The 14,845-nt window shown below is 36.0% G+C and overlaps 1 protein-coding gene across 2 annotated transcripts; it reads left to right on the top strand.

Annotated features, from left to right (window-relative positions):
• Positions 1-363: 363 nt before the first annotated feature.
• On the top strand, positions 364-14,417 carry LOC118735375. 2 transcript variants are annotated; one of them, XM_036465093.1, is made up of 4 exons: positions 1,081-1,794; positions 9,312-9,446; positions 9,659-9,928; positions 10,969-14,417. In XM_036465093.1, the coding sequence occupies exons 1-4, from the start codon at positions 1,081-1,083 to the stop codon at positions 12,487-12,489; spliced, it is 2,640 nt and encodes an 879-aa protein (XP_036320986.1). In that variant the 3' UTR covers positions 12,490-14,417. The 2 variants fall into 2 exon arrangements, with proteins under 2 accessions (XP_036320987.1, XP_036320986.1); XM_036465094.1 differs by lacking the exon at positions 9,659-9,928 and having other exon boundaries at positions 364-1,794.
• The last annotated feature ends 428 nt before the right edge of the window (positions 14,418-14,845 follow it).

Here is a 14,845-nt window from a genome sequence, read left to right as displayed (position 1 = left end):
AAGATATTGGTCAAAATAAAAAAACTCACGCTTTGCGTGATCTTGTGTCTTTCGTTCATGTGCAAAACTCTTTAAACAGATTCGAGCCAAGGTGGCGCATTCCGCAAATTGCTATTTTGGTGTGGCCGATTTCGATAATTCTCGATTTATTGTATGGGAATGCGCAATCTTATATTCCATCACTCATGGCACTGTTCTACACCTTTGTGCACTCATGGAACAGACCTATAATCATTTTTGACAACTGCTAAAATTTCATTATTTTCGCGTATAAAATAGAATAAACGTTCACTAAAAATTTGGTTATGATCACTTTATTGTCAAAAATCCATTGAAGCTTTATGGATTTAAATAATTCCTCAATGATTTTCACAGCTGCCTCTAGAAAGCAAACTTGGCAGTACTGACGGGGAGTTTCGTGGTCGGAACGGCAACACTGTTTTTACTTGAGAGAATGAAATTGACTACCATCGGGCTATTGTATTCCAAAGTAATTTAATAGAAATAATTCAATAAAGCATATTAAGGTAGAACCATTAATAGTATGGTTAACTGTACGGCTCATCATTGCTAAATGTTTTAAATATACGTTGCTTTGGCGCAGTGAGAAGGAATCGCAAATCGACACAACGTAAGAAAAAGCAATAGAAAGATAAACCATAGATTGACAGCAGCGACGACTATCAACAGCGCAAGCAGACCAAAAAGAACATAGTGCAAAATAACGAGCTGCAAAGCCCAGTATATAACAACGAGTAGCGAGTTGCCACCGTAGAATCAAGTGCCAATGTGTGTTGCGACCTTCTGGCCTCGGGCTATCTTAAGCCAAATATTGAAGTTTAAAATTTGTGCTTAAAGTATAAAATACCGTGGATTAACAAAACCAAAGGAATAGAAGCTTGCTCAGGACGCTGTCGTAGGCGGCCCCGCAATTACGCGCCTCTGTATTGAGTGTAGAATTGCACTGTCTTGCAACTACACATATATCAAGAAGACGAATTTTACAAGAAAAAGGAGAAAAGGGGACGTTGTAACAGATTTTCACTTCGTTGATGCGGGACAGTAAATGTATCAGCGGAAATGATTTGTAAAAGGGACGTCATCCAATGGTTTAAAGAACTCGAGAGTTACAAAAGGATCGACACTATGTGCACTTTGCTCAACATGTGTCTACCGTTTGAGTTACGGTTCTTAGGGACATGCCTTGAAGAGCTGGGCCGGCGAGATTCGCAAGAGTTGCGCGGCATGGAATTAAGAGTGAATAATCCCCAAGATTTGGCAGCTGATATAGTTGCGTGTCAGAAAGGAGAACCAACTGATAAGAAAATACGGAGGAAAATGGCCCTTTATTTGGCGTTAATACGAGCTTGCAATCGTACCTGTGTGACGGAGATATTTCGTACATTGGATGGTTGGGGAGACCGCGACTTTCAGAGCATGAATGACTCGGATACATTGCAGGAACTTCTATTGGTTTATACCATGGCAGCGAATCATCCGGTTTTCTCATTTGATCAGCAATGCAAATGTACTCAAATATTTGAAAAAATAAAAGAAAACAAGTTGGTTGTGGACTTCCAATCACAGCAAACGCAACAGCAGAATCTTGACCAAACACTTGTTCATACTCAGCATCTGCAGGAGCAGCGTCAGCACTTGCCTCCGTCCCACCAGGAAATTCCGCAACATGTTTTACATGCAATGCATATCCCTGGACAACCACATCCGCAGATACTGACGCCTGTTAACATTATGCCACACATACCAATGACATTTCCACAGGGTCTTCATAAGGTATGTAACGAATGTTTTTTTATATACATACATATTAATTTATCAGTCTAATTTTCGAGTTTTGCGAATTTCGATATTTAAAATTTTTTGTTTTATTTATTTGATTTAGTTTTAAGGACAAGTTAAAAGCTTAATTTATTTATGTTATTTTTTATTTTGCAACTTAATATTTTTATGTGTATCGTAAAAATATATGTACATACGAAGATAGATTTTCTCCAAAGTCTCTGAAAATGTTACTAGTTCACAAAATTCTTAAATTATTTAATTCTTAATGTTTATTGTTAATTAGTTTTGAGTTTATGAAGGATTTTCTTAAGTAAAATTTTGTCGAGGCGTCATTTGTACACAATTTGGCAGCCACTTTGTATGAAATACGACACAATGTGATCAAAATTTCTACCAAATTAGCGACACTTTTTACTCAATATCTCGGAAACTAAAGGAGATAACAAAAAATGGAGATCGCCATTTTTAAGATATTGATTAGTTTAATATGGCTGCATCACTAATTAAATTTTTACTAAATTATCGAAAAAATTGTAGTCAATATCTCGAAAACTAAAGGAGATATCTAGAAACTGATAACACCAATCGAAATGCCTTATTTCAAAATATATAACTGCATCTAGATCTAAAAATCGTCAAAATGGCGCTTACGACAATCTTTTACCCAGGCGACGATGTGTATACACCAAAAGCTTATATAGATTTAATTTCAACAAAATGCAAGCTAATTCATCTCCAATTTTAACAGACGATTTCACGGAGTCTAAATATTAATTGTAGAGGATTATTTTTGAATCCATAACCTGAAACACCAAATAATCGATTATAATGAGTCCATAAGTACTTTTTTGAGTCATTAAAAAAAATTATGATACGATTAGAAGAAAATTCAAAACGGATTTTAATTAGCATGATTTGGCTGACCAGTATAGCATGGATACGAAGATCAAATAGGTATTTTGGGAAAAGATTTTTTCTCGACATCATCCATCCCCCACGCGGGAAACACACTTAATTCAGCGGTAACAAATTTCGAGGTTACTAGTGTGGTCATACCGGGTGTAAATAGATAGACAGGTATTAACCCTGCTGCGATAACGTTATTTTTTGGACGTGTACAAATTACAATGGTTTACAATAGTCCTTTAAGGATGTCAATGAAAACACTTTTTCAAACTTTTTGTTTTTACTTAAATCATTTATTTAGATAATGATCTCTTATTTTCAATATTTTTTATAAAGATAATTATTGCTTATTTAATAAACAAAAATCAAGTTTAGTTTTGCGATTTTGAGAAGGGGAGAAAAAAACTTAAAAAGCGTACGTCTGCATCACGATCCTTTAAGGGCCAGTTTTTCAGTGAAAGTTTAAACTTAGATTGAGTAAACTGAGTTTAAATTGAACAGCTAGCTGACATTTGATTGGCTGATCTTAGTTTAAACCACGGCCGTGCACTGAAAAACTGGTCCTTAGAGTCTGTTGTTGTTGTTGTTGTAGCAGCAAACAAGTTCCCCAAAGGGTTTTTGGGGAGTGTTGCTGGAGTGACAGTCCTTGCCCAGATATAAATCTGGGTCGTTCCGGTTACGTAGACCCGACTGTCGCGGGTCCTTAATGTCCTTATTCATCGGTTGGGTGCTTTGATGTTTGGTTAGTTAAAAGTTTGCTAGTGAGAAAATTCGAAGATACCATCGTTAACAGACATCGTAACAGTTAAGGCCTGGATACTGTGAATACTGCAGACCAGTTAACTCGCATACATACACCTGCGTTCAACTAATTAGAAACGAAATTCCAAATGATATTGTTTGCAAACTATGTTTATTTTTTTATTTTTAATAATTTTCATTTAAAATATAATTTAATCTGTAACGGAAACCACAATAATAAAAGTTTAAAAGCTTGCAAAAATACAAATTTATCAAACTTCAAAAAATTGTCATTAAAATTTACAAATTTTTAATCAGAATATTAAAAATTTTTCAGGTATGCACGAAACGAAAAACCATAAGAAAGGGTCTCAAGTCTTTAAAAATTACCGTTGATTTAAAATTTTTTTTTTTTTTTGTGCAGGGTGTTGCGATTTTCTTCCATATAACACATGAACAACATTTCTTATATATGTAACAAAAATCCGCAACACCTTGCACAAAAAAAATTCTAAAAAATCAACGGTTACTTTTAACGACTTGAGACATGCACTTTCTTAGACTACAATTGAATGGGCTATAGAACTGCATACCCGAAAATTTTCTAAATATTCTGATTAAAAATTTGAAAATTTTGATGACAATTTTTGAAGCTTGACTAATTTTTTTTTCAGTTTTTGAAGCTTTGAAACTTTTATTATTATGGTTCCTGTTACAGATTGAATTATGTTTTAAATGAAAATTATTAAAAATAAAAAATAAACATAATTTGCAAACAATATCATTCTGAATTTCATTTCTAATTGGTTGAACGCAGTTATATGTATGTAAAAGACCCGCGAGAAAAGGATCGACACTCACCACCTATTTGTCGACTTTAAAGCCGCTTTTGACAGCACTAAAAGGAGTTGCCTTTACGCCGCTATGTCTGAATTTGGCATCCCCTCAAAACTCATACGGCTGTGTAAAATGACGTTGAGCAATACCACCAGTTCCGCTACTTTGGACTGAGTAGGCAATTCAGGAGTAAAGTCCTCTCTCGACGTACGAAAACCGCGCTCTATAAGTCACTCATCATGCCCGTGCTGGTATATGGCGCAGAAGCATGGACAATGACAACATCCGATGAGGCGGCTCTTGGAGTGTTTGAGAGAAAGATTTTGCGGAAGATTTACGGGCCTTAACGCGTTGGCGACGGCGAGTACCGCAGACGATGGAACGATGAGCTGTATGAGCTTTACAACGATATGGACATAGTGCAGCGAATTAAAATACAGCGGCTCCGCTGGCTTGGTCATGTCGTTCGAATGGACACCGACGCTCCAGCTCTGAAAGTATTCAACTCGGAACCCGCTGGTGGTAGCAGAGGAAGAGGGAGGCCCCCACTGCGATGGAAAGATCAGGTGGAGAAGGACTTGTCTTCACTTGGCGTTTCCAATTGGCGTCAGTTGGCACAGAGGAGAAACGACTGGCGTGCTTTGCTGAACTCGGCCAAAATCGCTTAGGCGGTTACAGCGCCAAAAAAGAAGAAGAAGTTATATGTATGTATATCCAGACTCGACCCCGACATACCAAATACATGTACATCTGTTCGGCCTGTGAATGCTCGCCCTACAAAAGCAACCATCTATCCACTCAAAACCCATTTGGTCCGATCACATTGAAACATCACTTTTCCTAAGCCTAATTTTAGCTAAGGTTGGCGACAAAGATTGATATACCAGCCGATATTGGTAGTGGTTAGTAGTGCCGCCACTACAACAACACAAATATTTCGATTTCGCAGCGACCCCAGCGTGGGCCTGTCATATGGCTCATTGTGGGGGATTTTTTATTTGGACCTTCATCCCCATAATACGTATTGAGTCCAACTAACGCAAGAACTCAAAGCCGGATGACCATGGATTGTGCTTCGGCACATAAAAATCAGGCATATATGAACCAAATTTGAAAACACAAGAATATATCTGTGTTCGTATGGAAAATTAGCTTATGTCGTAAGGCTAGCTTTAGTATAATGCGGCATTCCCTTCATTCTTTAAACGACAAGGAATTTTTTGATGAGACTAAATAAGAATAATGACTTGCTAGTATCGGAACTATTTCTTGCACGTTTATTTGCCAAAAGTTGTTCAACGGCTTAGCGCCAGTGAGTCATTCGTAATCGTATGCTGCGAATGTCGATTTATACTAAAGCCAGCCTTTCGGCATAAGCCATTTTTCCATATGAGCACAGATATACACATATGTGTACATATGTAATACGTGGGAAGAATCTCACATAGAAAGTGTGTTTGAGTAAAAACTTAAACTTATAGTTAAATGGCCTTATGCATAATAAAATTATAGTTTATAAAACTAAAACTTCGCTATTAAAATTTCCATTCGTACTGTCATCAGGTTACTTTAAGAATGGAAGTTTGAAGCAATTCTCATTCGTACTGTCATCAGGTATGTAACTTGAGAATGGAAAAGCGAGGTAAAAAACAAAGTAGCTTTATAAAAGGTTTATAAATTGAAAAATGTATGAAAATTTATAAAGCTCTTTAAACCTACTTTAATTTTTATGAATAAGGCCAAAAGAGTTTAAATGCGATAAACAGAAGACCCTACAAGACGCGAATGACAGAAACTCTAACACATTCTCTAAGAAAACTAACACATATGCAAAATTTTATATGCCAGTTTGGCTCCGTAGTGAATGACTGTCATTTGATCGATCAAGTGAGTGTCAATGCTGATAGAAGTAACGGTAGTTGGTTGCCATAGTAACCACAAGATTCACTAGGGCTGCATTTTGTGCGCAACAAAAGTAGTTGTACCTGCCAAATAATGTCGAGTACTGAAGTACTTGGATATAATTTTGAACTTAATTAGTTTAATTTTAATTTTATCACTATTCGACCCCGCTCATAGCATTAGTAAGTAAAAATAAAAGTTTTCATTGTGGTATGACATTCTTTTTATATATAAACGTAATAAATAAAACCGTATTATAAAGTACTTGGTACTGAAGAAGTTCAAATGCGCACATCAACAGAAAAAAAGAAAGACGCAAAACGAAAAGATGTTCAAAACTTAAAGTGCTGTGGAAAAGTAAAGATAAGTTTTATAAAATATTTCATTTAAAATGAATAAAAGAGCTTTTAATACCGCCATGAGCAAGAAAAAAGGATTTACGAATCCAATATTAAAAAATTGCATCACATCGCTAGTTCTCTACCACTGCAGTCCTATTGCGCTGTGGATTTAATAGAAACAAAATTAAAAGATCCAAAGTATGCACAAGCCATGATAATGAATTATATTATGGAATACATATTTCACGTTCTAATCGCTGTACATACATTTTTCAAAGGTCAATTACATATATCAAAAACAAAAGGTGTGTCTGAGGACGTAGGCAGCGTCATTAAACATTTATTTACGGACGAAACATTGCTGCAATTCAACTGGGACGGAAGATGGGAGAGAAAACCACTGAACAAACTCATACTGGTTGATGTTCGTAAGACATTAATTATTTATCATCTAATATTTTAATGATTAATAATTAGGTCTTAAGATTTTATGAAAATAAAAGAAAAAAAATATGTCTTAAATGTGTCATTAATGATAGCTTTCTAATCATGCGTGAGAGATCAGACTTGACGAATTTTTACATCAGCTGTGAATAATCAGGAATGATAGGCAAACCTGTCAGACTTGATGTGTCATGAATGATCGGTTATTACATCAAATTTGATTGCACATTGCTGACTTATATTTCTATCAAGGTTGATCACTCATAACTGTCGAAGATTTACATCACTGATGATTCAAATCTGAATGCCGAACTCAATGGGAGTGAGCAGTATAGCAATATGCCAAAACGTATATGCCAGAAGGAGATGAAGCATCACACGTACACGAAAGTTTCCATCAGATTTTTCACACTGCCCTTTAGAATTTGATAGAAACTTGTAGGTAGCCAGTGACAGAAATCTCCATCAGTCTTGTCCATCAAATGATTTGTCAAATGATAGTCACTGTTCTTGCAGGGGATATTGCTAGGGCCAAAGAAATATGAAAAACGAAAGTATTGCTTTCTTTTATATCGGACACATTGGCCCTTATTATGAGTTGCATTCGATTTTCGATCTTCGCTGGTTATCGAAGTTCGAAGATCGAAAGTGAAATTCGTATTATGAGCTATGCAACCGTATCGAAATTTTCGTTGAGTATCGAATTTTCTGTCGAACAGAATTTTGCTTTCGATGGGGTAGCGAAGTGTTAGAAAATTGTGAAAAATGTATGATTTTGCATTTGTTTTCTTACTTTTTGGCGGGTAGACACTAATTTTAAACAATTTTTTATCAATTTCATGCAGTTTTAACGTCGTGAATACAAAACACAAGCTCGAAAGACTGCTTTACTTGTGAAGGAAAATCCCAGTACTCAGTTGGCACGATTTCTGAGAACAAATCATAGAGCTGTGGATAGTTTTAAAATATTTTAAATAGATTTGGCTCACAAACGCCTCTTAAGACAGTCGGAAGTTTTTAGTAAATCTGTAGACAAATTTCTTAAATATATTTTATGTCAAAATATATTGTAAAGACTACACTTAAACTCTCTTTAAACATTTACTACTCCTGGTCAGTTCACTAAACTCTCATCCTCTGACGAATCGTTGAACCCCAGAACTTCGTTGTACTAATTTTTACCACGTTTTTATAAACTTGCCATAATACCAAATCAAAATTCGTTCGATCAGCACTATCGACCACAGTCGAAGATCGAATGTAACTCATTATAGGGGCCATTAGCTTAATTTTGTTTTTACGCCTACCTTGCTAACTTTATTTTGTCACGTAATTTTTTTTCTTCCGACGATAGGGAGAGTTTTAAGTCTTGAGACTTCAAAAGCTGGCTTGAATATGTATTAAGTAGCTATTACATATAGTGGTGGTAGAAACAATAGACTCGCCTTACTTTGAAGAGTTTTTTTTGGCTATATTCCTTTGGTTTATTTTATTTTTAATATTTTTTTATAAAAGCCTGGCTAGTTTTGCCACAAACATCATAAAAATCCCCTTTTAAAACTTTGTATAAAAATTCGACAAATTTTTACCGCATTCTCAAACTTTTTATTCAGAATTTTTAGAAAAGTTGTTGGTATCGGTTTTGTAGCCCATTCAATTTTAGTACAATAAAGTGTAAGTGTCAAGTGGCTAGAATATACCGTTGATTTTTGAATTTTTTTTTTGTTTACGATGCTAGGCATATAAACAAATTTTATAGCACACTTTGTATGGGAAAAATGCGTGACCCCGTCAGCAAAAAAAAATTCTTAAAAATCAACGGTATTTTGTAGCCATTTGAAACTTCCAATTTAGTATACTAAAATTGAATGGCTATAAAAGCGCATACCAAAAAATTTTCTAAAAAAAATATTAAACATAAAATAATCTAAAGAAATATAGCCAAGACTCTTCAAAGTACGAAGAGTCTATTATTTCTGCCGCCAGTGTCGATGTGGCAACCTTGCACTGTTTTGAAAACTCTGTCAAACTCAAGAACTTCCAAAAGTCATTGCAGAATTTCCAAAAGTCATTGCATAGTTGTTGTAGCGGTTATCAAGCCCCGCTGGGGTCGGTTCATCCGTTTCAGCTAAGGGGAGGCCCAGGAAATGTGCCACTTCCACAGGGTATGTCCATAAGGACAGGGGCGTCAGCTGCATAGTAGAGCGCATTGGTGTTTTTTCGAATAGGCGGACGGCGTTTGCTTTGTCACGTCTAACCTTTATATGTTGTAAATCATTGAAGTACTTATTTGTTATATAAATATCTTTCATGTTACCTATTATTTTAATATTTCAGATAATCCAGGCTGACGGAACAATGCAACATCCTGTTCCCGTAGATCCGCATATGATTTCTTTGAATGTCATTCCAACTGAGTCGAATCCAATTTTTCAACCAACATGGCCACGGATGTATCCCCAAGCTATAGAGGTAAATTTTGCATACTTTCATGTTGAATCAAATTTTATTACGGACATTCATTCATTTGCATGTACATAATAAATGCATATGTATGCATCAAGGATACAATAAAGCAGCTATTTGTTTTTTTTTGTTGATATTCTGCCCCTTTGTTTTCTATTCCATCAAGTCTAAATAAGAATATAATTATTCTTACATTGAATATTATTTGAAAATTTTAGCATCCCCCGCAATCAGCATCGCCAATGCTTAGCCAACAATCTTCTCCTTCAAGTAGCCGAGCAACAAGCCCCAATCGAAATTCAAGTAACAATATGATGCAAGCTGGAATGCAGTTACAATCAAGAAATTTGCCACAAAGGATGAGTGCCTCCTTGAAGAATGTTAGACGTCCATCGGCTGAAACTACACCGCCACCAATGGGACAACAGCAGCTTCAGCAAATGATTCATGACATTAATATGACATCGAATGTAAAAAATATAGATGATGTAAGTGTTAATTATAGACACTCACAATTGACTTATGTACTTACATATATACAAGTGTGGGCCACAAATCCGCTTTTTTAGAATTTTGATTGGTAATAGAAGAAATATGGTTCATTATGCTCTAAAAAAAATCTGTGTGAAAGATGAAAATTTTTGGTTGTTGTTGTTGTAGCAGCATACAAATTCCCCAAAGACTTTTTGGGGAGTGTTGCTGGAGTGACAGTCCTTGGCCAGATATAAATCTGGGTCGTTCCGGTTACGTAGACCCGACTGTCGTGGGAACGGAAAATTTTTGGTCAATATCTTAGGCTCACCCAAGTCCATCAAAGTTCAATGTGCTCAAAATATAAAAATTAATAAATAAATTAATCAAGACAATTTTTTACTAAAATTTCAATTATCTTCGAAAGTATTAGTCCTACATAATTTAGTATATGGACCATTTTTGTAAAGAATCGAAATAATCTAGGAACAATTTTTTTTACCACTTACAACTTTGATGGACTTAGGCAAGCCTAAGATATTGACCAAAAATTTGAATCTTGCACATATATTTTTTTTAAAACATAATGAACCATATTTTTGCTATTCCCAATCAAAATTCTAAAAAAGGCGGCTTTTCAAACCATGCCAATATATACATAGTATATCCTTTTGTAATTCACTCATCAAAACCATTTATTCAATAAGTACATACATACGTTTTACCAATAACTTTCGGTTTCTCCGTAAAATTTTCGTTACCGAAGGTTTTTGTTTCTAGTCATAACAGTCAAGGAATCCCTACGTTGGTTTAAATACCACACATAATAAAAAAGCGAAATCTTCTTGCAAACTTTTGTCCAGGCTTCTTTTCTCAAATATATTTCTGAAAATTGAGCCTCCCTTTAACTCCGGGCTCTTAATGTAGCATTTGATCTGTGTTTTGGCAAATCGTGTTCATTATATTTTATTACCAACTATCTGGCTTTGGCTGTAACCAAATTTGTATTTAATATAAAGAAAAGTATAACGAATAACCTTCTTCTCTTCTTTTGCAGGGTGTGGTCAGTAACGATGGCACGGGAAATCCCCTACAGACCTTAATTCGAAATGGCTATCCACGTAGGCATAAGGCGGCAAATTATACGCCTCTAATACACCAGCAACAACAACAACTATCCGTTAACCCACACTTCCAACCGGTTACAAACTTTTCGGCTTTGGCTTATTCAATGCAAAATATGTCAATGTCAGATGGAACTGGCAGCGGACTGGATACCACATTGATTCCAGGATCAATGAACTCGAATAAAAGCGCTGGCAGTGATACGGGTAGTTCTAATGGTTCATGTGGCGACGTTTCACCACCGGAAACGCCAACGCTATCGAGTTCTTCGAATATGCCGGGCTTGCGACTCGGCGCTGAGAATCAGCTACAGAAACATCAACAGCTGAGTTATAACAAGCAGGCGGGGAGTACAAGGCTAAATGGTCGATCCGACAAATTAATTTCGGCGAATGTGGTGGTTAATACTGTTAGTACGGCTGCGAGTGGAATGTATACATCACCAATTCTGAATACACATCCGGCTCTGTCGCAACAGTCACAGCCAATTTATGGTACTGAAATAATTTTGGCGCCTGGAGGTAATGCCGGTGGCATTGGGTTAATGCAAACATCATTGGCCAATAATAACAATAGTGGTATTGGGAATAATATTGCAGTCGTGAACACGACTTCAAATATAGGTTCCAGTAATAACAATTTAGCGACTAATCCTGTGTTAATGAGTTCACCTTCGGCGGGTGTGGCCGGAGGTGGCATTATTACTAATATAGCACCGAACCCTATTATCCTGCCATCACCGCATCAACAGCAATATAACACCACCTACCCATATCATGCAGCGGCAACTGCACAACATCAACGGTTGATGAGCCATACTGGCGGTCCGGCACCACCTCCACTTCGTCTGATGCCTAATGAGCACATTTACTCTTACTACCCTTTACCGGGTGGCGCACCACCGGGTGCACCACCAGTTACATTGCGCCCCACAAATTCCGTGCCACCTAATACGAACGTCACATCGGGTGTAACGGGGATACTGCAGGTGCAACAGCCAACTGCGCAGGCGCTACAAACTAATCCAGCTGTTGTGCCCAGCCCAACGATACTGGCTGGAACGCCGTACAGTACGCAGGCAGTACCCATTGTTAATAGCAAACACTTGTCTTGTTACAATTGTGGATCGCAAAGTCATAGCGGGCCTGACTGTCAGGAAGCATCCATGGAAGATGTTACCCGCAGCGCCATTTACAAATTGGATTATTCCGGCTCATCAAGTGCATCGCCAACTGTTTCAACTGGTGCGAATAGTGTGGCTGTCGGAAGCGGGGTTGGTGGTGGCGTTGTTATAACAGACTCTTTGCAAATTCAGCATCACCCGCAACAACAACAGCATCATCAAAAGCAACACACAGGTGAGGTTACTGGTACCAGTTTAGTTGGATCACAATCCAGTGCGACCACTCTACATTCGTCCACGCCCGCCGTCAGTGCAGTCAATACAAAGTGAGCCTAGCAAGAATTTTCGAGTGCGGTGTTTGAAAACTGAAAAAATTAAAGAAAATAATTCTCAGTATGAATGTCTGTATGCGTTACGCAAGCTTAACTATTCCCACACTAAGTTCGTTGGTTGGTTAAGTGATATGGCAGGCGGGTAGGAAGACAAACTGAAAATATATGTATAGTGTAATAATAGTTGAGGCTTGCCAGCTCTTGGCTGAGCTTGCGATATAGAGATTTATACAGTTATGATTGGCGGAAATCAAATTTCACGCTTCTCTTAGCGAATAAGATTTAAAATTAGTGAAACTTTTTAATAACAAATGATTAATATATACATATTTGAATGTTGAATAAGACTTAATTACAAGTAAAAAAAACATCCGAAGCCCAGATGGACAATGTAAAATGTTTGCTCTCCAAATCTAGTACAGATCTAGAAGTGCGAACGAAATGTAGTAGAATACTCGGCTATAAATAAGTCCGTGTAAATGAAACTACAGGACTTTATTACGGAAAAAGAGTATGCATTATTTCTAACAGACTTTATTACATGCCAAGTAATATTTATTCTCTAAATGTTTTTTATCCCGATTAATTTCAGAAACAAGCATTTTATTTTGAAATGCAAACATTAAGCTGGCCCTATGTTTATTTATTTTATCGTCAGTCGATATCAAATTAGCAATGAGCATGTGTTTCTACAACTTGCCATTTTTTAAACTAAGTTCTAATATTCTGTCTTACACCAAGAATAATTTATACTTTCGGTTTACCTATCATTTACCTATCGGGTTATTTTGGGCAGCATGTGACAAAATGAAATATGTATTTATATATGTAATTATTATAAGTTTGTAGCGTTTGTATGCATTTGTGCATGTCCGTGAAATGACTACATATATGTAATGGACTACTGCGTTCGCATTACTATAACTGTACATGAAATGTTGACAGTTCACATACAATCGCGCTATTTCGCAAATCGTATGTTTGTACTCTGTGCCATGCATCGAGCAATCCTTCGGCGATGAAAATCACATCTCTCTCGGATGTAATTCGGATAAATTTGAATCAAATTAGGAATTAATAATTTGTGTTTTACCGTAGTCACATTCTTCTATGTAGTATATATAAATGTATATTTAAGTAAAAAATAATTATTGTTAACTGAAGGATATGAAAGGAAAATAAGAAGTAGAGTATGCAAGAAGTTAGGTGCGGAAGAGAATTACAACCCATTTATATTAAAAATACGCGTATATGAGTATATATCTAATCAAATACATTATTACTTATGGATATTTCTAAATATGTACACATGCCGAATAATAGAGATATCTATATACATACATACATACATACATACATATATGAATAATCGTAGAAAATGGTACAGCGGAAATACTAGAACTGAATTTGAGCGAAAAAATGAAAAGGACAGCAAGCGATTGTTAGCGCATGTGTATGTGCGAGCTGAGGTAACAAGTTCAAAAGGAGTTCAATTCATTTTTTGTTATAACTGTTGCCATAATGACGCAGTCATTGATGAGCATCCGGTAAGGTCAACAATGATCATTTGCATTTGCATCTACATACAAGTATATATACTCATATTCACATTCGCACAGGCTTAGCAGTCGGAGGATAAATATTATTACATACAAATGCGAGTAATCTGTTCATGTAAATCACTCTACTGCTTAAACTTAAGGTGAACAAAGCTAAATTATTATTATTCTTGACTACTTCTTTTAACAAATGCTATTATTTCCTATTTTCGAAATTTTAAGCCGTCTACTTTAAATTCATAAAAATTACTTGGTTAATTAATTTAAATATTAAATTGTATGTACATAATATATAAGATTAAATATAATGGACATTGAACTAAACATGTATTATGTTTTATTGAAATAAATTGTTTCTTAAACCCCTGTAAAAAGTAAAGTTTTTTGTTTTGCTTTTTAATTAGCAAAAACAAGCGCAAGTTTTTCAGAAAGCCTTCTCTGATCGAAATAAGGAAGCAATTTAAGGTTTGAGTACAACTTTTTACAATGGATTAAATCTTAACATAATATGCCCCTATTTTGACTGATGGTAATCTTTCCAATTGCTTACAGAGCCGAACGTCGTAGCTGTTGGCAAGAGTTATCCTTCGCTTGACCTCCAGGCGGATATTGGTAGTATCAATACTGGATCCTAGATAGACAAAGTCCTTCACTACTTCAAAGTTATAACTGCCAACAGTGACGTGCATTTCGTCCCGTTTCTGCCTTAACCTCGTATCTGCAATAGAGGTATTTTAGACAGTGTAAGTAAAAATGCTTAATTTCTTCCCTTAGGATACAACAAATGAATTTTTT

The sequence above is a fragment of the Rhagoletis pomonella genome, unplaced genomic scaffold (genome assembly GCF_013731165.1).
Source record: "Rhagoletis pomonella isolate Grant_MI unplaced genomic scaffold, Rhpom_1.0 Rhpom_scaffold_00003, whole genome shotgun sequence".
In the NCBI taxonomy this organism is placed as follows: Eukaryota; Metazoa; Arthropoda; class Insecta; order Diptera; family Tephritidae; genus Rhagoletis; species Rhagoletis pomonella.
This window is presented reverse-complemented; position numbering and strand designations above follow the sequence as displayed.

Coding starts and splice junctions, on each gene's coding strand:
- LOC118735375 (XM_036465093.1), top strand. CDS start 1,081: ATGATTTGTAAAAGGGACGTCATCCAATGGTTTAAAGAACTCGAGAGT. Junction 9,447..9,658: donor TGTATCCCCAAGCTATAGAG/GTAAATTTTGCA, acceptor TGAAAATTTTAG/CATCCCCCGCAATCAGCATC. Junction 9,929..10,968: donor ATGTAAAAAATATAGATGAT/GTAAGTGTTAAT, acceptor CTTCTTTTGCAG/GGTGTGGTCAGTAACGATGG.